A 22,834-nucleotide genomic window follows, 5' to 3' on the forward strand; every position below is an offset into this window, starting at 1 on the left:
TGCAGCCACCTCAATCAGTGTTAACAGAATAACCAGGACTTGTATAATGATATAAGGATTTGCTTATTGGGAATCCACTGCACTGGGCAGCCAGCCCTGCATCTGTCTTGCTGTGACAACAGCTTTATCTTTGGAGATAACACTACTGGAAAGTTATGTCAGTATGTTAACATAACTGTACTGAAAACACTTTGGCAAGAAGTGCTCTTTCACCAACGATATCTTACAATGACAATACAGCTTCCTACAGATTTCAAAGCATTACAATGTTCAGCCTTTTTTCCCACCTTCTAAGTGGTTTCATGTTGAAACAAGACTTTTGCACTTGTGTACTCTATCCCTAATCTGTTTTAAAAAATCTGGGGGCCAACTTCAGGCAGATTCAGCAGAGGGACACACAGGGTCACGTCGTATAACCAGCAAGCCCGAGAGTGACCCAACTAAGCTCTTCTCCTCCATCCTTGGGCAAACACCCGTGTACAGGCTTATGGACTTAGAACGCTGGGTTTTCCCTTTCATTTCACAAGCTCCACAGAGGGAAAAGGTTTGGAATCCCTAGAAGGAGTGAGGAGGGGACATCTGGCAAAGATGCAAGGGTTTGAAAACAAGCTTCATTAGTTGTACTGCTCAAGGTACACACATTTAATGGAACATATAGGAAAAAAAACACCTGCAGTCTTACAGGAAAAATTAATTTATCCAACTCCTGCATTCTCCCAGTGGTATAATGATGTACTTTCTTTCACCAAGGAGTGTTACACTGTGATTTCTGTGAATTACACAGACATTGGGACCTTCCCTCTCCTAATTAAAAATGAAGTTACATGGTTCCTGACTTTTCATACTTGCCACCAGATGTAACAGATTGTGGTATCATGGGGAATTATAGCCACAAAAATTATGGAAGCTCCTTGAAGCAGTAAGTTCCAGTGGACCTAATTCTAGTGGACACAGTCCCTGCCTGGTATAAATCCACAGTGTTTCATTCATAGATTTATATCAGTTGCAAAGGTGACCAGTGTTTATGTGGTCAGAAAATCAGATGGGGTCACAACCTAAACTACAGCTAATAGCTGTATCAGAACAAAATGGGACAGGTTCCAGCAAAGCAGCTCCCTCAGGACTCCTGAGGGATACATGGATATTTGGTAATACAGTTTAAAGAGAAAGGAAAAACCTTTCTAGGTGTGCAGGCTAGCTCTTCTCTTCCCTCACTGATACAAGCACATAAACAGCCTGGACATGTCTATAAAGAGAAGTATGCAAAATCCAGCCCAACACCACCTAATGTTCCTCACTTGGGTGTCCCATTTCATGCACAACCCCCCACTGAAGCAAGTGGCTTTGCTGCCAGCAAAGCACTGTTCTCACTGTAAGAGCCCTTAAGCTCCAAAGGGTAGGTTTGTATATGAGATTTCAGTCTTTAAATAAACACGTCTCTAGAAAAACTTCAATACCTGTCCCTTCATGTAAGCAGATCCCACTATGCTGCAGGGAAGGACAGCTTCTCTTCTAATAGCTGGGGGTGGGGAGGAAAGAAAGTTAAAGCAAGAAACATTAAATTACACAATTAGTCTTGGAAACAGCTAAGTATTCTCCCTCTCCCAGACATCTCCACAACATAACAGAATAGCTGTAGAAGTCACCATCCTATTCAAAACCAAAAGCAAAAATGTCACACCAGAGATAATTAGTAGTTATAGAGAGGAAAAGAGGTTGCCAAAGCTCAGAAATCTGGCACTTAAGCTGTCGTGACTCTCCAATTGTGCAACACTTTTTGGAGAACATGCTATCAAAGCCTCCAAAGTGTTTTGCAAACACTGAATCCCAACAACCTTAGGTGAGAAGGAACTGCATCAGAAAATGTTTTCCCTCTGGATAGCCTAAAGCCCACAAGTATTTTAAACATTTAACCCCAGATTGCAGCAAGTCTCTGCTGAATCAGAGGAGAACAGGGGAGCTCTTGCTCAAACCATCTCAGTTCAGCCACTGCACAAAGCTGCCTTTACCATGTGTACCACAGGCATATTTTGCTAATCTCTCCATGGCAATTTAGATGCCTAACACAGAAAGATGCTGATTAAAACCTTAGGGGTATTACTTTGAATACATACGCTAGCTCACTTCCATCTGTGTCATTATTAGTTCCTGACTGTAGGTTAACTATAGGGCATGTTGTCACGAGCCCAAGGCGGGGTGGCACAAACTCCTGCTATTGCCATATGGCTTTTTGCTTCTTCTTGCATTTCTCAGCTTTTAGCCTCGTGCTTCCAATTTGTGGGCTCAACCGCTACCTGACAAAGAGCAACAAGGAAAACAAAACTAGTGTTAAAATACAAATATTCTCTAAGTTAGATTTGAAATGCAACACAAGTTCCTATCTCATCCAGACCGGAGACTGCTTTTACCTGCAGCAAACTTGCTATGAAATTTGGGAAAGACCTATTCCCATAAAGAAGTACTACTGCACAAGCAGGTATTTACCAGCCCTACAAACACAAAGCAGGCAGCTTTGTAAGTACCAAGGGTCATCTTTAATTTAGATAAAACGGAGAACAACAAGGTTATGCCTACCTGTAATATGGGTAGCAGCACCATCACAGCAATAAAAGGAAAAAAGATGACTGAGTTCCAGTCATCTTTATTCCCAACGCACATCCACAGATCCAGCTTTATGTTAAAATACCAATGGCTCAATACAGTCCTTAAAAAAACTACGGGTCGTGTTTTGACGTACGCCTGGTCATGACAAATTACAAGATATGCAGAATACCAGCAGTTCCCCTGCAGCCATTTTCTAGTGAGCACAATTTGAATACTAAAAGGTCTGGTGGTGCTTTGCAACTGAAGACTTGCTCCAAAGTGTTTAATTTAAAGTAGACATGTAAGTTATTTATTGTGTTTTCTAGGTCTCACTGCATACCTGTCCTTCCATTAGCTAAAGGCAGGGAAAATGATTTATAGTATTTCCAAGAAAAGAGTCTGTAAGTTTTGTAACAGTTACAGGAATCAGAGCAGGTTAAAAATACACAACCATTTCCACATTGGACAAAACTGATTAAGAAGTAGGTGATATGACTTCATGCTTGAAGTTTATGGACTTCAAGATGTTTCCTATGGGTTTGTCACTCTCAAAGATAGACTTCTTGAAGGCTTAGACTTCTAACTAACTTACTCTTAAACATTATTTCTGCCTTTTTTTAATGGAGGCGCGTGGAATTCACTCATTCTTTTGCCACAACCTTGTTCATTGGTGACATTGCTCCTACTTTTGCAGTTACAATGGCAAAAAGTTTTGCACAGGGGACGGCAGAAATTTATCATCAGTGCAAAATCAAGAGAGACAACGGACTAAAATGAGTCTTTGAAGGAAGGCATCTCCATTCCTTGTTTTAAATTCATGTGCCAATCATTAGCCTTTAAGGGGAAAGCTCATTTCCAGACATCTCCTGCTAGTCAAAAAAACCCAGTATGTCTGTGGAAGATGTAAAGAAGCACCTGCTTCTTCTCTTCGCAACTTTTCATTGGCATCCATTTGCCAATGCCACTCTGATGTTGTAAAACCATGTGAAGCATCCTTCTTTGCCTCCCATAAAACAAAAACAATCCTTCACCAGTCTACGACACATAAGCTGATAACAACAACAAATGATATTGACATAAATGGTAATGTTTATATCTGGAAAAGCAAAAAATGCAGAACTTCAGATGTGTTTATTTCTGGTTTTGGTTCAACCCATTATAAAGATAAAGGGTGGTCATGATGTTCAGGACATTCATAGCTCACCACAGTTTCCTGGCACAGGTTCTGGTTAAATCACTCTTGCCAGCTCCAACTTGTTATTGAATTTGCTTCCTCCTCACACTGGCTCTCTCCGTACAAATTCTATCAAACAGCATTTCTCTCAGCATTTACGGCTCAGTCAAACTGGATAATCAACTCAGAAGGAATGTAAATAGCAAGAAATTATCCAAGTCTTAATGGAGGCAGCCAGCAGGCAGAATTACCTAGAAATACTTCAAAACAAGTCCTGTCACTCATCCCAACAGCATCCACGCACTTCTGTGTCGGAAATGGCGGAGCCACAACCAACACAGAAGGAAGCTTCAGGCATGTGCTCTTTATGGTTCCTCAGTACAAGCTCTCATACTCTTGATCTTGCATGCATTCCATCTGTGTGCCCTCTGCTCCCCGTGTGATTGCTCAGCACCCCTGGGCACTCCACGGCTCCTCACCTGTAACAGGGTTCACCTGTCCTGCACAGCTGGAGCCATCGGGGATGAGGCCACAGCCCCACTCCCAATCACCACAAACTCTGTGCCTACAACACTTCTGTGGTACAGTGAGAGCTCTGACTAAGGGGAGAGCTTGGCTTTACTAAGCCAGCCTTTCAATAAAGTTTAGATTTCATTTCTTTTCTTCTCAGTGTATCATGTACTGAACACTCTACAAGAGCACCATGGCTAGTGTAAAGATGGCTAAACTAAAGCATATAGATACTAGATGTTGCACCAAACTTAAAAAATGAATGGCATAACAGACTAAGGAATCCAGAGATCAGAACCTTTATTTTCTTGATCAAGATGAAACGCATTTCTCCAGGAGCAGTTTTAAAAAAACCCCAGGGTTTAGATCACATTAGATGAGGCACAATACGCACACAAGATTAAGTTTAACTCACTTTTAAAAGATATATAGTAAAGGATTCTGGGCTGAGTCTTTTACATGCTGAATTAATAAAGAGCACATAACAGCATTTTGCTCAAGGTTTTGCTTAGCTCAATTTTTTCCCAGATTCCTCCTGCATTCATGCAAAGCCTACTTGTAACTCAGTGCACATACCAGAAAGGTTGAGGCTGATGTGGAACTCCAGTGAGCCAAGAATAGTTTTTCAAACTCTAGTTTGGTATTACAACTCTCACGCACCCTGATAAGGTAAGAAGAGTTCGCAGTTGCCTCCTGACTGGTGGCAAATATCCCTGCATCACAGTTTCTCAGTTTCCCACATGAAAATTCTGTTCCCTCAGAAGTTTTGCCTTAAGCTCTTATCCCAATCCCACTGACAGACTTCAAAGATCTTAAGAAATTTTTAAATCCATCACCTGGAAAGTTATACAGCACATGCAATTAACTAGGGGTCACATTTTTGGGGCTCTGTGAGATGATGTTATCAGCTCCAGGTTTAGTTGTGTTGGTTTGCTTATTCCAGTAGGCATTTGATAGCTGAAAGCTAGCAATTATAAAAGCCCCAAAACATACCGTGTCTCTGAGAGTCAAACAGAAATAACTGAATATGAGATTAGGAGTTCAGGGGGTAAAAAAGGCTCATTGTTTCCCTCTGTAATCAGGAAACAAATTAAGTAGGGAACACTGCTTTTCTCTCAAATGCAAAGGAAAAAACTGCTATAGCAGGTTGATGTACAAAACAAAAAAACAAGGAGCAGATACTAGTGTATTCCATGTTGTTTGATTTGAGATAGTAATAAATAGTTACATATTCAACTTTGATACTTAACTTTTAAATTGAGAAAATTCTCAATCTAGTGAAACCAATCTAAAGGCTGCTGAGTTCATACATTCGGGGAAATAACTTTTTTCCTATTCCAGCAAATATATACTAAAGGACAGTCCCCAACCAGCAGATTTCAAAGATGGGATAGGGAACAAACCAACCTTCAACTGAACTCAAATCCTTAAATCCTAATTCTACACTGCATATTATCGGCGTAGGCTTTACAAAGGCTATGGAGCCTCAGCAGCAGCTGCACCAAACCCTTATAAATTTGACTTGCAAATACTTCTTTGGGTGCAGTCTAAATTAAATCAGCAAATGCTTTACTGAAAGTGATGTTTCTTTGCTTACCTACTTAAGTTGCACGAGGAAGACTGTATAAAACTTAGCTACCTGCATCACTAGAACAGGATTCACAGGTAATCATTCACAGGTAATCATCAATTACAGGGCACTCATGCACTAAATCTATACTGTGGAGTAAGGACTGGGATTAACTCCTTCTCAAGGTGCAGGCTCCCCTGCCAGAGGCAGCCCGAGCACCCTGTGGGGTTCGTGCATCTCTAGGTGGCAGCAGCTGCTCAGATTTTGAGATACTGTAAGATGCTTATCTCAAATTTAGCAACCAGTATCCTTCCATCCTCCTAGAATTGCCTTTCCTAACGTGAAATGTGACCCCCTCCCCCATTTCTTCATAATTTATAGTAGTCTGTAGCTGAGTCACAAGGATTTCTGCATTTTCCTAACCAAGTATACAAGAAAAGAAATGAACTGCCAAAGGATTGAGGTAATTTATAGCGTAAAGCATTGAGAGCTTCCAGTCGATCAAAGGACTCAGAGAAACAAATATAAGAACAATCATGCCTTCTGTTCTCTACAAATGCCACGGCCAGAAATAACTGTCCTAATTAACTGGTTTCAGAAAATGACTTCTCTGAAAAATACAATATTCTTACCAAGGAAAGTATACAACTGCTACAGCCTTATGGTAGCTTTCAGCAGGACATGAAAAATCCCTAAATGAAGTTTCCTTTTGCTTCCTCTGGTTGTGCATGGTACTCATCTTTAGACAGCTGTATCTATTGATGGTGCTGAAATGATGCTGTAAGGGGACATTCCAGTATCCCTGGTATCAGTGTTACCAAGAATTGCAATCACATCAGGTCAGTACCATCCCAGCCAACTGGTTATAAAGGCCAGACATTATACCTGAGATGAGGTTGGCTTTTTTTTTTTGGTAAGACTGTTGTCTGGTCAGTCATGCCCATGGCATTTCCAGTATTCCAGACAGTTTTGTGTCACTATTGGGTGTAGCAGTTGAACTCCACCAGTCTACAGCTGCCTGACACTGAGGTCCTGAATGCTGGAAAGGAGGAAAGGCTGAGCCTGACCCTACAGATCACCTACATTCACACAAAAGACTCTTCCACATGGACAACACCTGCAAACAGTGTTCACCCCTGGACTGCTCAGCACCTGGAATGGGTAACATCCAAGTTTAAGGTACCATGGCAAAGTTGCCTGTGTGCACTGCATAGCAAAATCTGTTATTTATTCTTTGTACTACAACAGAGTTGGTGAATTCTTGTTGGGTACCTTGGATATGCAAGACTATATCTGCCTCAAAGAGCCTGCAGCCAAAGATAAGACTGGATAAGGAAACAAAGTAAGATTTGTGAGCTGACAGAGAGGGGCACAGCCTGCCAGCCCCATCCCAACTCATGTGCCAGGCAGTACACACCTGTGCTGCTTCCTAATGGGGTATCACAGCATGCAAGGGCTGTCACAGACCCTTCCCTGCTGGAACTGAAGACAACAGGTTATTGGTTAACAGTTCACTTCAGCAACACACAAAACCAGCTTAGCTTCAGTGCCCTTAAAAGCTTCCTTTTAAAGGGTGTTTACAACTAAGGATTACCAAGAATGCCAGTGTATGAACTGATCTAAGAAATGATTGAGAGTTTCCCAATTAAGCAGCATTTGAGCTATTTAGGAGAAACCAAGCACTCACAACATATGCTTGAAAACAGGTCAAGACAAGTTGGCAATTAACCCATTGAAAGCACATATCCCTTCTCTAGTAGAGCCTCCAACAATTCACACAATGCCTCATGTGAGATTTCTAGCGTAGGCACGGGGCACATTCTTAGAAAAACTTTTCAGCCTTTTATGCAAACCAGGAAGGCAGGTATGAGAAATACCTTTTTTTTTTTTTTAATAGGACCATACTTATTGCACAAGTCACTCAGTGGGGTGACTTGTTTCTCCTCTTCATGCAGTGCTTACCCATAGAAGGGTTGAGAGGGTCTCCTTATTCCAAGTTTCTTGTGACCTGCTTTTTTTAATATGTGCACTCCCTGAGAGAATTATTATCTGAGCAAAATGCGCAGCTTCTGTGTTTTCCTTACAGCAACAGCAGAGTAAGAGTTGCACAAACGCTTCAGCTACTGCAAGGACTTTTTAAGTGCAGCCACTTTCAGCTCAGCACTATCACGTATACAAAGCTTTTAAGCAAAAGCACAGAACCTTATTTTCCCCTGTATTTTTTTCACATGTTAACAAGCCTTTAAAAACCTTTGCATCCGTGCACTACATTTTGTAGTATTCCAGCATACTGCAGTACTTCCCGAGCACTACTGTTACAACATAATGCCTTGCTGCTTAACAGCTTGAAGTTACACTTTTTTCAGTTTAGTCTTGCTCTGTCCAAGATAAAAGTCCTTTCCCATCTTCCTCCACCATTATATCTGGATTATTCAGATAAAATGTTCTTCATCTTTCTGACCTGGTTTACCCTGATTTCACAGCCACATAACAACAGGATCTACCCTGCAGTTCCGGAAAGCAGAGAGCACTTGCAGCATGCACAGAAGGCACGCTGCTTACAAATGGGTTTTCCCAGACAAGGTTCAGTGAAGCTGAACATTAGCGGTAGTACTACAGCAGAAAAGAGATGTTTTAGAGTTGAAACGGAGGTGCTGCTTTGCTCTGAGACCCAGGTGAGGGACGGCACTCATCCCTGCAGAACATCACTGTCTGTCTGCTCGCTTCGCCGGCTCTGTTTACACAGCCAGTGCCCTGGAACTCTGCACGCAGGAAGCCGCAGCATCCCCCAGCAGCTGCTACCTCCTCTCACCCGCCAAACTCCGGGATCCGCAGCGTGCCTGACGCCAAGAGCATCCCCTCTGCTGACGTCCTTCCATCCCACACCGCCTCTGGGCATCGCTGGGCTGCAGTTTTCACCTGAGGGCTTGCAGGCAGCAATCAGCTCTGCGAGCAGAGCCTCCGATTTACACAAACGCACTACCCAGCACAAAAGAGCAGGTAATACAATGATGTCCTGCTTACTTAGGACAGCCACTCGTGCTAACAGAGCAGAGTCCTCGCTTTTGTGACCAAAAAGCCATTAAAACTTGGTGCTCTGAACGTTCCTCCTGCCCACAAGCAGGCGGCTCATTATCCCTTTGCTCGTATCTACAGCCAACCAAGGAAATTCATTTCATCTATTTATCACCATGAATTAAAGATTACAGAAATACTGGCTGAAGAAAAATGTATTGCCAGGATAGATTCTTTGCATTCATTAGAACTGTGTTACTAGAAACATAAATAAGTAATGACTTATTGATCTTGCATAACCTCAGAAGAGCAAACTACAATAAACTGAGAGGAAAAGGACAGATCTTAACTGGAACGTACAAACCAAGACACCAACAGCACCTCTTAAAAACAACCAAGCAAAGCAAGCGTGGCCCACAGCTGCGACACCTCATGCTTTTAATCCGAGGGGGGAAAAAAAGAATAAATCCGTGGGACAGCACAAGGTTCCCAAAGCACAACCTCTGCCCAACAAATTTACCATTTAACCCCAGGGCTTTTTCCTGGGCGCGGGCGTGTCTGAGCCCCGGTACGAATCCACAGCCGGTGGGTCGAGGCCAGCCGCCGCTCCTTCCCGAGCCCCGGCACCTCCGTGCCGGCTCCCCTCCGCCCTGCCTTCCCTCGCTGCCCTTCCTCCGGGCTGCCCGCTGCACCGGGACGGCAGAGGAGCAGGCGCCCGTGGCACCGGGTCCCGGAGACGGTGCCGGGCATGCTTCACATTCCAGCGACGGTCCAGCTTCAACAAGTGCATCGCGCCCCTCCCTGACGGCGCCCGGCCCGCCCCGCACCCCGCCCGCCCCGCGCCCACCGACAGGTGCGGGAACAAAGGGGCGCGGGCTGCGCCGGCCCTCGCCCGCCCTTACCGCTCCCCGACGCCTCTCGCCGGCCGGCGCCCGCCCGGCTCCGCGGCCGCCCGCACCCCCTGCGCCCGGCCCCTTAAGTTTCCCGGCGGGGCGCCGCGTACCTTGTCGTCCACACAAAGCCTGTCCGGGTCCCCTCCGGGAAGTCACATCCTCTCCCGGGCGCCCAGTCCCACCGACCGCCTCCCGCCGCCTCGACAACACAGGCGGCGTCTCAAGTGTCTCATCAAAGCTTTATGAGGGGCGGGAGGGCAGCGCGGCCGGATCCCACACTCCGCCGGAGCCTCCCGGCCCAGCCCCGCCGCCTCCTCCTCGCCGAGCGGCTTCGCCCCCGGCCGGCGGCTGCGGCGGCCGTAGGCACCGCGCTGCCCCGCTCCGAGTCTCCGCACCGCCTCCCGCCCCGCCGCCGCCCCCGCCGCGGGGAGCGGGGCGGGCGCGGGGGGGGTCGGCCCGCCCGCGGCGGGATATTGGTTTACTCCGCCGGGTATTAAGCAAGCCCAATCCATTTAAATATCGCTCCCGCGCTGACCTCTCCGTAGTTCGCCTATTAAGAATGCAATCAAGATAATAACAGGCATTGCTTATTAATGAGCGCCCCAGGTAACGTTACACCGGTGACTTTCTGCAGGCGCCCAGCGGGAGCTCGGTCCCAGCGGTCCCGAGGCGGCTCTGCCCAGCCCGGGACCGGGACCGAGACCGGGACCAGGACCGGCAGCGGGACCGCCCGTCGCATCAGCGCCCGCCGGCGGAGACGGGGCCGACCGCGGAGCCCGGGGGTGCCGGGGGGAACGCCCGGCTCGGCTCTGCCCGGCCGCCCGCGGGGCGCATCCCGTACCCCCCGACCAAAATCTGTTTGGCCACCTCCTCCTCCTCCTCCTGCGCGTGCAGCGAGTACAGTAAATTATTGATAGTGGAAATTGAATGGCGGAGGCAATAATGGTATCCCCTGATTGACTGGCTCCATTTGATCTCGGTAAAGACAGGGAGATGGCACGCTCCGGGCTGCGGCGAGCGGGAGCGCACGCGTGTGCCGGCGGCAGGAGCGAGCTGTGCGGGAAGGGCTGGCTGCACCCCCTGCCTGGCACGGGCTGTGGCAGCCTCGCCTCTTCCCTTCCCTCTTCCCTCCCAGGCAAAATTGGAAACAGCTGATTTCAGAGGAAGCTGGCACAACTCTTTCGTGAATTGGTTAAAACACGTATTTTTCTACACCTCAAAGCCTGACTGCCATCTAATTGCAATTAATGCCAAAGGCCCATTCACTCCACGCACTTGTGAAAATTTATTTATCCTAGGAGAAATGTGTGCAACTCATTGCTGCCCTCAGACAGTCTGATTGCCTGTGTGCTTTTGCTATGAAACACCTGCATTTATCAGTAAAGAAAATAACCCAGGTGTTTGAAATTCGAGTACACCTAAGGCCTTCCATATAAATCAGCTTTTAATATATATTAAAGGAAAGGTTCCTGGTGGTTAATAACCTTTGCAGCTTTAAGAACTTTTTTAAAAATCCTGCTTGAGTACCACATCACCATCCTTCTTGCACTTGGGGGTTTGGTTTCACGTGTTTGAACTAAAAATGTCAGTGAGCGTGAAGACAGTTCTACCTCTTTTTGTCTCAGTGTTTTCCAGTCCAAATCTATCCAATTTACGAGAAAGGAGACATTTTCAAAGCCCTCGCTAACAGCCTGGGCCTGAGGAATCAAGTCCAGCCTTTGCTGGCTGATGGATAGTCACTAATCCAGGTAGCTCTTCAGGTCAAGTCCTGCTCTGCTATTTTTATTCAAATTCTGCCATTGGGGTGCATCAACCATTCCTTTCCCCACTCTGATATACCAATATAAGCTTACAACTCCCAGAAACAATGCCGGGTGGATGTTCCAGAGGCGGTTCAAAGGCATGATTGTACCTGGGATTTGCTAAGCTAACGTGTGCATTTTATTTTTCTGTTTTAGCCTTCGCTCCACAGTACCATTTAACTTTCCAGGTACGGCTGTGTTAGTGTGGGTACCTGATTTCACCCAGGCAGCGTGTTTCCAGCAGCCTTTTTGCACAGTCACAAAACAGCACAGTTCCAATATCCTGTGTTTATAAGATGGTGCCTGCAAGTATTTGGATGATCTACCAGACAAATTAAACAGCAGCAGGAGAGGCTACTTTAATCAGCTGTAATGTAATACACTGCACACTTGTTATTCCTGGAGGAAAGGCTCTTCTGCTAGGACACTAGACATGCAGATGAGCAACAGCAAATACCATGCTTTGGAAACACTGCTGGCTTTTTCTCAGGAGTGAAGGAGAAGGGATATACTCTGAAAAAATCTGCTTGCAATCAGAATTTTTTTCTTTTAATTTTGGAAAGGAAGCATGTTACAGACAGCCTGACAAGTCCTCACTCTGTGGGAAGCGCTTCAGCTCAGCTCTGCTGAGAACATGAGGACCATTAATTCCATGCAACCATGAAATTCCCGTTTTTCTCTGCTACAAACGTGTTGCCTTTTGCATCGGTGTAGAGATTTTCCTGGGGAAAAGGTGTGGTCAGAGGAGCTGCTCTTTCTTGCTGGTGTAATCAGCCCTTGGAGCACTATTACCAGCCAGCGCTTGATTACTCGGAAAATGAAAAAGTAGCGTAAATAATTACTTGTTTGGATTTTTAATGCACACGCAAGCTGGGCTCCATATTGTTAAATCAGACCCTGACTTCCAAGAGAATTTTTATGAATGAACCCCTAAAAATTGTGTTCAAGGTATTAGTTTGTGAAGCAACTGCTAGTCCTGGGGACATGGGGACACTGCTCTGGTTGGAGATCCACTCCTTAGTCCATGAATTGCACTATAAATTTGGAGGTTCCCTTTGGGATTTTTGGGGTACATAGGATGCAAAGGCAAGGCATCCCAATGTTTTGTGGGTAGACCCAAAAGGAGTTCTCTCTTATTGTGTCTTCCAGCTATGTTTTCCCCCTGTGGAATGTACAGATGTCACACATAAGAGGCACTGGAAAAGAAAGCCACCCCACAATTGCATGGGAAAGAAAAGGGCAGGCAGACCCTTTTCAGGTGCTTTCAGATAATTCAGCATATCAAGCCTCTTGGTGCTGTCCCAGTATGCCCACTTTAAGCATTCACCTTGGAACCAGGTGTTTTTTCTATTCATGACTAATTAAAATAATTTTTTGCATACACAAATCATACTTCACCGTTTTCCAAACAGCAGCAGGGAAAGAGCATGAGTTGTCAATCAATAAAATGTTGATTTATCCCTGAAGTAATGTTGCTTGCAGGAGGGTAAGACCATTGCTTTTTGCTGAATTCAATTTAAACTGTAGCATAGGCACTAATGATGCTGTAGATACTATAAAGTAGAAAGCAGAAGCACGCACACCTGGTTTCTGTCTCAGTGGAGGTTATGCATTATAGTGATTGATGTATGAGGTCCAAATTTACTGATAAACTAATTATATGATAAAGTAGTTTGTGGGGCTCTTAAATTCCCCCTTTGCAATTGTAGGAGAAGCAATAAAAAAGTCAATATTTGAAAAGAGTAACATTCATAAAAGGTACATAATTAGACAAAAGGCAATGGGTGATTGAGTCTCCCCTCCCCCAGACTGTGTCCTTACACTCCCCATTTTATTCACGTAGTATCTTTGCCTGTTTTTGAATGAGAAAAAGGTCAAGAAGCTGTAATTTGGAATTCTTCTCACTTGGCTGTCAGGAAATATAAACTAATCCTGATTACAAAAAGGACAATGCTATTGATGTACTCGGGTTTTGATGCTACAGGGTTTTTTTCTGTTTAAAATTTTAATTGGCTGAAGTAATTCCTTATACCATCACAAGCATTTTATGTTTGATTATGTTTACTCATGTTTCCTAGTTACCTTTATTTGCTATTTCTTCACATTAAAGAGATGGAAAATTAATGTAAATAAACTTTTCCAACCCCAGCAATGTTAAGAATTGCAGTGGATCATATACACAAGTTATGTACACAGCCAGGGTTGCAGACATGGTGCATTTGTAGGATGACTGGGCTATGATGCTGCTCTACAATGATTCAGTGGCTGCAGCACACACAAGAGAGCCTCTTGTGCTCCACACCAACACCAGTGCACTGGAAAAACTTCAGCATCTTTGAGGAGCAAAGCCAAATTCTGCTTAACTTTGATAAATCGCTGTATTTTAGAGGCTTTGACTGAGAGATGGTGAGAGAAAGATGGTGGTGGTCACTTGCCCAACTTTCCCCTTGCGTTCAGGGGTTGGCCAGGCTGTGGGCACAGCCCCTCCCAGCCCTCAGTGTTCTCAGTGCCCTGGGGCTGGTGCCTCAGGGTCTCACAGCCCCAAGATTTACATTGGTTCAGCCCACAAAGAGTTGCTGCTGTTGTGGTCTGCAAGCAGCTTGCTGGGTGACCAGAATAGACCCTTAATGTGCCTTAAATAGTGCAGGGTAGCTGCTCTTAATTTCAAGCATAATTTCACCTTCAGTGAACAGCATTTCTTGAGAGGCCTTGCAGCCTCATTTTAGCAGGGCAAGTATTAAGTGAAACAACAAAGATGGGAATACAAACCTAAAAATCTTAGACATGGTTTGTAGGCTGCATGTACACAGGATAAAGCAGGAAAACCTACTCTTAGAATCACAGGCACCGAAACCACAACATTTTTCCTGGAGAAAATCCACTTAATAGCTCAGAATTGTCACCCTGAAGCTACAGCAAAAGTAGCTTTAAAACTCTAACCAACAATTAAAATAATTGTTTTCTTCTCATGTCTGCTAAAGGTATGCCAGCTTTCCATCACATGGCAGGATCTGTACCCTGAATCTTGTCCCATGCCTTCTAATCAGGGATTTCAGCACAGTTTATGTGCATGAAACCACCTCTCTGACAGAGTTCTGTGGTAGGTGCAGATTAGCCTTTTGCAAACAAGGAAATCCATGTGTCTATCACACGTACATCTATTCAGCTGCTCATGAACATACTTGTTTGGTGAGCACACCGGCTCTGGGTTTGGTCCTTGCCACTGCTCGTGTAGTTGTCTCTACTGGCATGAAGTGTTGTTGAAACAGAACGTGTGATATGTGGCAATTCCCACCTGCAGTGACGTGCACACACACACACACACAAAATCCTCCCCATCCAAACCTCTAGGCTTTTCTTTTGGGGTTTTGCATGAACTCCATGCACTGCTTGGACAGAGGGACTCCTAAACCACACGTGAAGGGCTGGGGTAAGCCAGGAGGACAACTCACCCTTCCCCTGGTCCCATGGCCAGTGTCCAGCCACGCCAGGCTTGCCCCACACTCCAGGGTGCAGGGCAGCTGTTCAGGATGATGGCACAGAAAAAAAAGGTGAGAACAGGAAAAAAAAAAGTAAGGAGAGAATGAATCCAACCCCACAGAAACATTAAAAGTTTGGTTTGTCATTTCCTGATGCTTTGACATTCACTAAAGCTAGCAATTCATCTCCTGAGTGTCTCTGCCTTACTGCCGTTTTGGAGGCATTAAACACCCACTACCTGAGCAAAGAGGAAAGTATCTGGGCTGTGCCCAGGAGTATCAGTGTACCAGGTGTCTGGCGTGTGGTGTGAGCCTCCCTCCCTCACCCCTGACCCTCCTGCTGACAGCCCAGCCAGGGCTCCAGCACAGCAGGCAGAAAAGAGGGCATGGAACAACAACAACAATGCAGAGTCTGAGGGAGCAGCAGACAGGGAAGGGAGAATAAAATCCCCTCTTCCCCAAAGAGGTTGTGTGTGATTCCTTGGGATGGTGGAAACCTGAGCCAAGTGGGGAAAGGTTAGATGGCTAGAGATGCACTCCTGTGACGAATCAGGCCATTGGAGCTCTAGGATTAAAGAAGATCAGAAAACTGTAGGTGCACTTGTGGGTGAAAGGTGTTGGGATTGACTCATCTCTCCTTTCCTCTAAGTATTCAGTGGGTTTCAGTTAGATGCAATATAGTGGATTATTTTTAATATTTAAAGGGATCGGATTCCAAGGGCTTTATAAACTTAGCCAGGCATCTTATCAGAACAGGTTTATGCCTAGCAAACCCTCCTCAGTGCATAACTTTGGAGAGCTTATTTTGAGTGTGTGCTAAAAATAAGCAAGCCCCAAAATCCCAGGTCCAGAGCCCTATGAATGCTCTTTTGCAGCTTATTTCTGTTGAAGCAGCTGAGATCTCGTCTGGCATCGAGCTGGAGCACTGCCTTGGCCAGGTGCAGCAGCTCAGCGATACTGCCCCAGGGTGATGGGCGATAAGGGATCTGCAGCGATGAGAGGAGGGGACGCGGAGGTGGAGCTTGGCACCAGGGCCGGTGGCTGTCCCGGGGTGCCCACCACCCACAGGGTCCCACTCTGCCAGGAGCTGGCAGGAGGGATCCTCCTTGGGTACACAGAAATCCTTGGGAATGCAAAGCATGTGTAAACATTAAATAGTTCTGCTGGCTCTCCTGCCCTTCAGGACTTTCATATTAACATATTTTATGCTGCACTTAGATGGTTGTCTTCATCTTCCCGAAGGGGTTAAGGTACTTTGGCTCCATCCCTTTTCAAAGCAGAGCCACATTGATGCTTTAAGCAAGCTGATATGTTTAAAGATGAATTCAGGATATTTTTTTCTTTAAATAGCATATTGAGCTGTTTCACCTAAGAAACAAAACTTAAAGGGTTCAAAACATTTTCTATGTTAACCACCTAAAGCATTAAAGAGAGAAGCATCTGCGAAAGAGTAGATATTTTTGTTAATTGCAAACTAAAGTTACCAGTGCAGCAATAGACATTAAGAAGAGTCCTCAAAATGAAACTTAGACTCCATTAGGTTCTCCTCCTCCAGTCACTGTGACTTGTGGCTGGAGAAACAAGTACTGGGTTAGTCAGATTAAAGCAAAAGTTCCCCTTGACCGAAACATTTCTTTTGCATGGTGTAATTTCTGTGCATTGAATACTTGGGATTGTTAGTCCTTTGGTAATTTAAAGGCTGGAAGCACGTTGTGTGTAACTACATTCCACTCTGGAGATCAATGTGTCTGCCCAGGAGTTTCCATTTGTCCAAGTGAAAGGAATGGCCTGCTCATCCATGGCAGAAGGGTGGTGCTCCCACTCCTCAGGGCCTGTTAATACACAAAAAATACAGCAAAGATGGTGCAATCCTCACTTCCTCTGTCCTCCCACTGCAACAGCCAGCTCCAAGGAGGAGGAATTGCACAGGGGCTGTCACTAACTCTGCACTGGCCAGATGAAATTATTTCATTGACTTGCATGGCAGAATTGCTTTAAGTAGAGCCAGTGCAGCTGGGTTTTTGGTACTACGATTAAAACACGATTTTCCTCCTCACTAGCCCGGCATGAGGGTAGTTGGATGCATGGCTGGCTCTCCCCCTACAGCAGGTGATGTGCTCAGACTATCATTTACAGATGCAGAGAGAGGGGAACAAAACACAGGGTGGATGTATGACTGCTCGGGAATTCAGAAATCCTGAAATATCGATCCACAGAATCAATACAAATTTTAAGCTATTTTAAAATAACTTTCCTCACGTTCCCACAATTTCTCAAATGGGAAAACATATTGATTTCTCTGCCCCAGCCTGCACAAGGTCAGGGTGGCTTTTGAGGGGTAAGGGGTGGTTGGGGTGGGCACGTCCAGCAGTAGAGACATAGCCACCACCACAAACCTCATTTGAACATAATTTTAAGCAATCCTGCATTCTGATGCTTCAAGCCCCTGTATTTTTAGTGTTGGATATGACTCAAAGCCTAGCTTTGGCAAGGCATTTAGTGGGGCCTTGGTGGTTCAGGACTTGTGCCATTAGAGTATAAACTCATAAACAACATAATATACATTTATTTTCTGGACAATGTTTATTTTTCATGTAGTTTATACATCTGAAACATAAATGCTTACAAGGGAGTGTTTTAAACACCTCTTTGTATTTCATTAGCTGGCTGTTTAATCTGCTATAATTTATTGCAAATTGCAGTTGTACTATATGGCCTCATGGTGCCTTTACTTATTTGAACATAAACACCACTGAAGTCAGCAGGAATGCAAAGTTTTTAAATCAGAAGGGAGGCAAATGCTAGGTTTTCAGCAAGGACTCTGCACCAAGGCATTAAACCCCTTATTTCAGACTTTTGTTATGTTTCTGTTTGATGCTTTACCCCGCTATGTGCTCCAAGCAGAATCATTTTCCCTTACAGGCATGTACAGCTCCTTCCCCTTTGGTTTCTTAATTTGGGTTAGATCCCGTAATATGAAAAATATACTCAGATATTGCACCTAGAGCACATTGATGAGACCTAAAGAGCTCTTCTGTGAAGGGAATTAAGATCAAAAAGAATGTGGAATTTAAATATTCAACATTTCTTCTCGGATATGAAACAGAAAAATTGTTTTGATGCAAAAGTTCTTGTGACAGAATACGTTACTTAGACTCTGAGACCATATTAGGATAAAATGGCTTTTTTATATAGGAATCGCACTCCTTCATATGGAAATTATGACATTTTGTCTATTGCCTCTTACTACAAATGTTTAAAGGATCTGTTAAAAATATTCTTTTAAGAAGTTCTATCAAGATAAAATAAAGTAAATAAGAGCCAGTACAATTTTCAGGCTTATTTCTGATTAGTTTCTTGATTTAGACCCCATTAGCTGCCAGAAAATTGCACCAACTACCAGAGCTGGGGAAGCATGTAAGCGACACCCCAGTTCACTTTGCAGTTGGGGTTTGCTGTGCTTTTGTCAGACCCTCACCCTGGCAGAAAAGGAGCACTGTGTTAATTCCAGGGACTGATGGCTTACAGAGACTCAGGCAAAGGGCTCAGCCTGAGTGCTGACACAAATGAAAGCCAAGCAGATGAAATACACATTCTCACGGTCTGACAAACTGGTACTAGACCTTCATCTACATTTAGCTGATCGATTTCCAATGAACCATTCATCTTTACTAACACCCCGTGAAAAGCATGGACTGGGAAGGCAGTGGACAGCTGCCCCCACCAGGGCTTCAGGTACAAGGGGCAGGACACTTGCAGATGGCTGAGGGATTGCCAGATTGCTGTTGGGAAGGCAAAGGCAAAGGGAAGAGCCTTCACCCTGTGCTCTTCCTCACTAGGCAAGTCTCACTGCTACGTCCTTTCCATCCAAGCACTGCTCCCCAGGGCGGGAGGGCTCCAGCCAGGCCTCCAGCACTCTCCATCACTTGTGCTTGCCCTTCCCAACCTCCTCTCTGGCAGAGCCCCACGGGGGTCCCAGGAGCCCTGCAGGGCCATGAGAGCCCCAGGCAGCTGCCACGCCAGGGCTGTGGAGGTCCAGGAGCTGAGTCAGCACGCTGCTTTGGCCCCACCCTGTTGCTCTTGGACAGGCTGATGCTCCCAAAGAAAATAATTTGGAAAGGTCCATCATCTTTGGCTTTTCTCCTGGCCTGAAGTGCCTCACATCAGTCTGAATTTCTTCCCTGTTTCTCCCTACAGAAAATGAATAGGAAATTCTGGCTGTTCCAAATGAACTTTCTAGGTTTGTCTTTTTAAGGACTTGGCCTTCTTGTCAAATGTTTTGGCTTCCTTAGAATTTGGGAGCCAGCAGAATTTTCTTAAGGGACTGCTGCAGAAATACTTTGATGGGAAAGTAGATGACAAAAATAACTATTAGGTGCCAAAGGCGTTGGACTGGGAATTAAAAGCTCTTCTGAAGTCTGAGAGATTTGTGTCTTTAAAAGAGCTCAAAGAAGAGGTGAGAAAAGCAGCGGGTATGCAGGGCTGTGACCATGGCTGGACAGCTGCCTGAGTCCAGGTGAAGGATTTGGGAGAGGAAAACAACAGATGGCGGGCAGGAAGGGCCTGAGAATCAGATCTGCCTAGGGAATACCCCTGGATAGAGTGACTGGGGCAGGAGCAAGAAAGAAAAGAGGTGAATCTATCATTAAACTTTATCTCCTGGTACCACCAACACCTTCATGAAACCCTTTGGCACAACAATTAAACCCCTCAAAAACCAAAACTAGGGAAAAATCCTAGGGTTGAGTACTTGTTCCTTCAGAAGAGGATGAGAACAAAACCTGTGACCGAGGTTATTCGTGTCACTTACAAAGGTGTTACAAACAGTGATCAATGATGAGTGTGCTGCAAGCACTTAAAATAGCTTAGTAAATAAAACAAATTTAGGATACCAAAAGCGATTCATGTGGAAAATACTGTAAGATTCACTCTTTCTGTGGATGACCAATAGATGCAGTAGGTTTTTTCCCTCTCTGACGCAATACATTTTCAGCAATATAATAAAGGGTATCACACTTCAGGCTACAGCAAGAGATTGGTACAGTAGCAAAAGACATTTGAGATGTATCATCATCCACTGGAAAATTTCAAACCTAGAATTTAGCCTCATTAAAAAACTGCTAAGTCTTTTTGTTTTCCTGGTCAACACTATATTATCAGCTCTCTGCTCACAAAATTCAGCCAAATATTCTCTCAGATGGTTTTACAGACTTTTGGCAGGTGTGAGTGAACATGTATCTTACAGAGAAAACCAACACATGAGCAGCTCCAGCCTCTTGACCTCTGCTCGTGTCTCTTGCTTCATCCCATTCTCAGTAGAGTTGGTTGGGTTTCAAAAGGTATTTGCTGTCAGAAAACAGCTGCCTTTTTTTTTTTCTTTCCTTTGGTAGCCACCTGTTTACCTGAAATCCATTAAATCTGTTGTCTTTTCATTATATCCTTTGGGTTTGAATATTCAATATTATTTATCATTTGGGCCTGAATATTTTATCAAATGTCATTACCAGATTATTGATGATAGCTTTAGACAGCTAAATACTGAAAGCCTCTTTGAATACTCTATTAAACAATATAGAACTCAGTTTGTGTTGAAAATACTGGAAAAAAATTAATTTTGAAATGTCAAATATTTTCCCAGCTCTGTCTGCCTTGACAATGCGTGGCCTTTTCTGATTCCTGAGAGGAAATCTGAATGGGAGCTAAGTGACAGATGCAGAACTGCTTGTGGGCCACCATACAACCTCCTCCTCCTGCTGCTGTTTCAAAGGGTGAAACACGTAAAGGAATAAAGAAACCTGAATGCAGGAGCAGGGCTGACGTCAATATTTTGATATTTCCATAGCTGTACAGGTTTAGTGGCTCTAATATTAGAATAATGCACTGCAAGAGGTAGTATGTTAAGCTATATTGTTTTGCCTTGTCTTAGACTTGAGCAGTAACCATCTAAACAGCTTCCATCATTCTCTTTCCCTTCTCAAATGTTTCTTTAAAACAAATCCTTCAGATAAAGGATGGTTAGCCCCGTGGTTGGGTTCTGCTCTGTATTAAATTGATGGCACGTTTCTCCTTGTTCAGTGCTCCGAGGGGAGCTTGGTACCATCTCTGTGCAGCTGCTGAACCAAGGGAGTTGGAGGGGCTGGGAGGATCTGCCACCCAGCACACACTGTGCAGGAACTTGGCTTTACTGAGGGCTGTCAAAGGAACCAGCCTGCCTGCTCTTCCCTCCTGTTTGCCTCTGAGGAGCACAAACACACACACAGGAAGGGAGACCCCTGTCACAGACACTGCCTGTGTGCCAGTTCTACTCCTGCCAAGCACATGAGAGAAAAGTTTATCCTGAAGCCTTCCCACTGCCAGGGCCCCTTCCACCTCAGCTTTTTTTTTTTAACTGCTTCAATTTGCAGCTTACCATTTGTTATAATAATGGAGTCTAGTGAGAAGCTTGTGGCCCCATAAACTTTGGACATAATTTTAACTGTGTCAGCTTTAAAAAGTCAGTATCTGCCTCATCAAAGGGCAATCATGTCCAATGTGGGTGTCTCTGTCAATTGTGTTCTGAACTGCAGCAATAATCCAACCAAACCATGCAAAGATCTTTTCTACACCCACATTTCTTAATTATCATCATGAGACTGAGGTAGCTGAGACCAGATCTATAATGTTTTCTGGATGTCAAAATGCCCACACACCTTCTGTAATCCTTGTGCTACCAGCCCCCTTTCATATTGCTTTTAGCTGGTCCATCTAATTATCTACTACCATAACTTTTTACTGCATTATTCCCAAATCCCACAAAGGCTCTGTTTAACAAAAAAGAAACAACTGGCCTGATGAGACCTCCTTAACTGAACAATCCTATTAACATTTTAGTGGATGATAAACCCCTCTTCACCCCTTTCAGAAGTGAACCATTTTTCTTGCAGTCAGGGAAGACCTAGGGCCTTAAACGTCTCTGCATCCATTGCATCCATAAACAATGCGATTTCTTGGGAGCTTTGGGGTCTACTGTCCATTTGGAGAATAAATAACTTTGTTATTTTCACATGTGCTATAGTCAATAAGGATCTGGAATGAGAAAGTAGCGAAAATGTTGTGACTTAATGAACACGTTGCAAAATCATTCTTGCCAAATGTCAAAATAAATTGGAGGCCAGAGTGCATGGTTTATGCTTGTTAAATTGGGGGTTTGTGCGCTATTTTGGGAAGGAAAAAAAATTAAAAAAGACAGACCACACCATGAAAAGGCAGGGGGAAGAGAAAGTGGCCACTCATGGTAAGAGCTTGGTCCACTACAGCCCCAGCAGCAGTGCTCCCCACAAGAGATAACACAGCAGCCTGTGGCTGTGGGGAGACCCCTCACTGAGAGCAGAGCTGGCTCTGGGGCACTGCCCTGGCCCCAAAGCTCTGCCCCAGCCCAGGGAGGGCAGGGGCCAGGCCCCACAGCCCAGCTGGGGCCACAGCCCTGCCCTTCTGGCAGCACCAGGCTGGGCCAGGGTGAGGATGCATCACACCCATCTGCCATTTCTGAGACTTTTCCCATCAGGGAACTGTGAATTGCCATGAAGTTCAAATGACAACAGGAATAAACGTGACTGGAACCGGATGTGTTTCTGCTGGAGACTCCTGTGTCGCGTCTGACCATTGCCACAGCTATCCCACTGATGCCACTTCTGGCACAGACGTGCTGAGAAGAGCAGGTTTTGCCAATATTGCAGAGAGTTTTCTGTTTGTCCAAGCAATGAGCAGCTTGAAAGGTCTAAGTTTAGAAATACCTACACAGCTGAGGACCTGATCCTTTGAACACCAAA

General features: G+C 44.9%; 1 protein-coding gene across 7 annotated transcripts in view; it reads right to left on the reverse strand.

Moving 5' to 3' along the window:
- Window positions 1–22,834, reverse strand: part of BDNF (brain derived neurotrophic factor) — a 37,942-nt gene that overhangs the window by 9,911 nt on the left and 5,197 nt on the right. The window contains exon 1 of one of the 7 annotated variants that reach the window (XM_039725194.1): window positions 10,613–10,669. The exons of 2 other annotated variants lie outside the window; for them this stretch is intronic. Coding sequence is in view for 1 of the 5 variants with exons in the window: in XM_039725188.1 (XP_039581122.1) it covers window positions 9,373–9,375 (3 nt within the window). In the remaining 4 variants the exon portion in view is untranslated. 4 more of the 7 variants (XM_039725193.1, XM_039725189.1, XM_039725191.1 and 1 more) reach the window with 4 other exon arrangements.

Source organism: Passer montanus, unplaced genomic scaffold, assembly GCF_014805655.1.
Source record: "Passer montanus isolate IOZ18808 unplaced genomic scaffold, ASM1480565v1 scaffold54, whole genome shotgun sequence".
Lineage (NCBI taxonomy): Eukaryota > Metazoa > Chordata > Aves > Passeriformes > Passeridae > Passer > Passer montanus.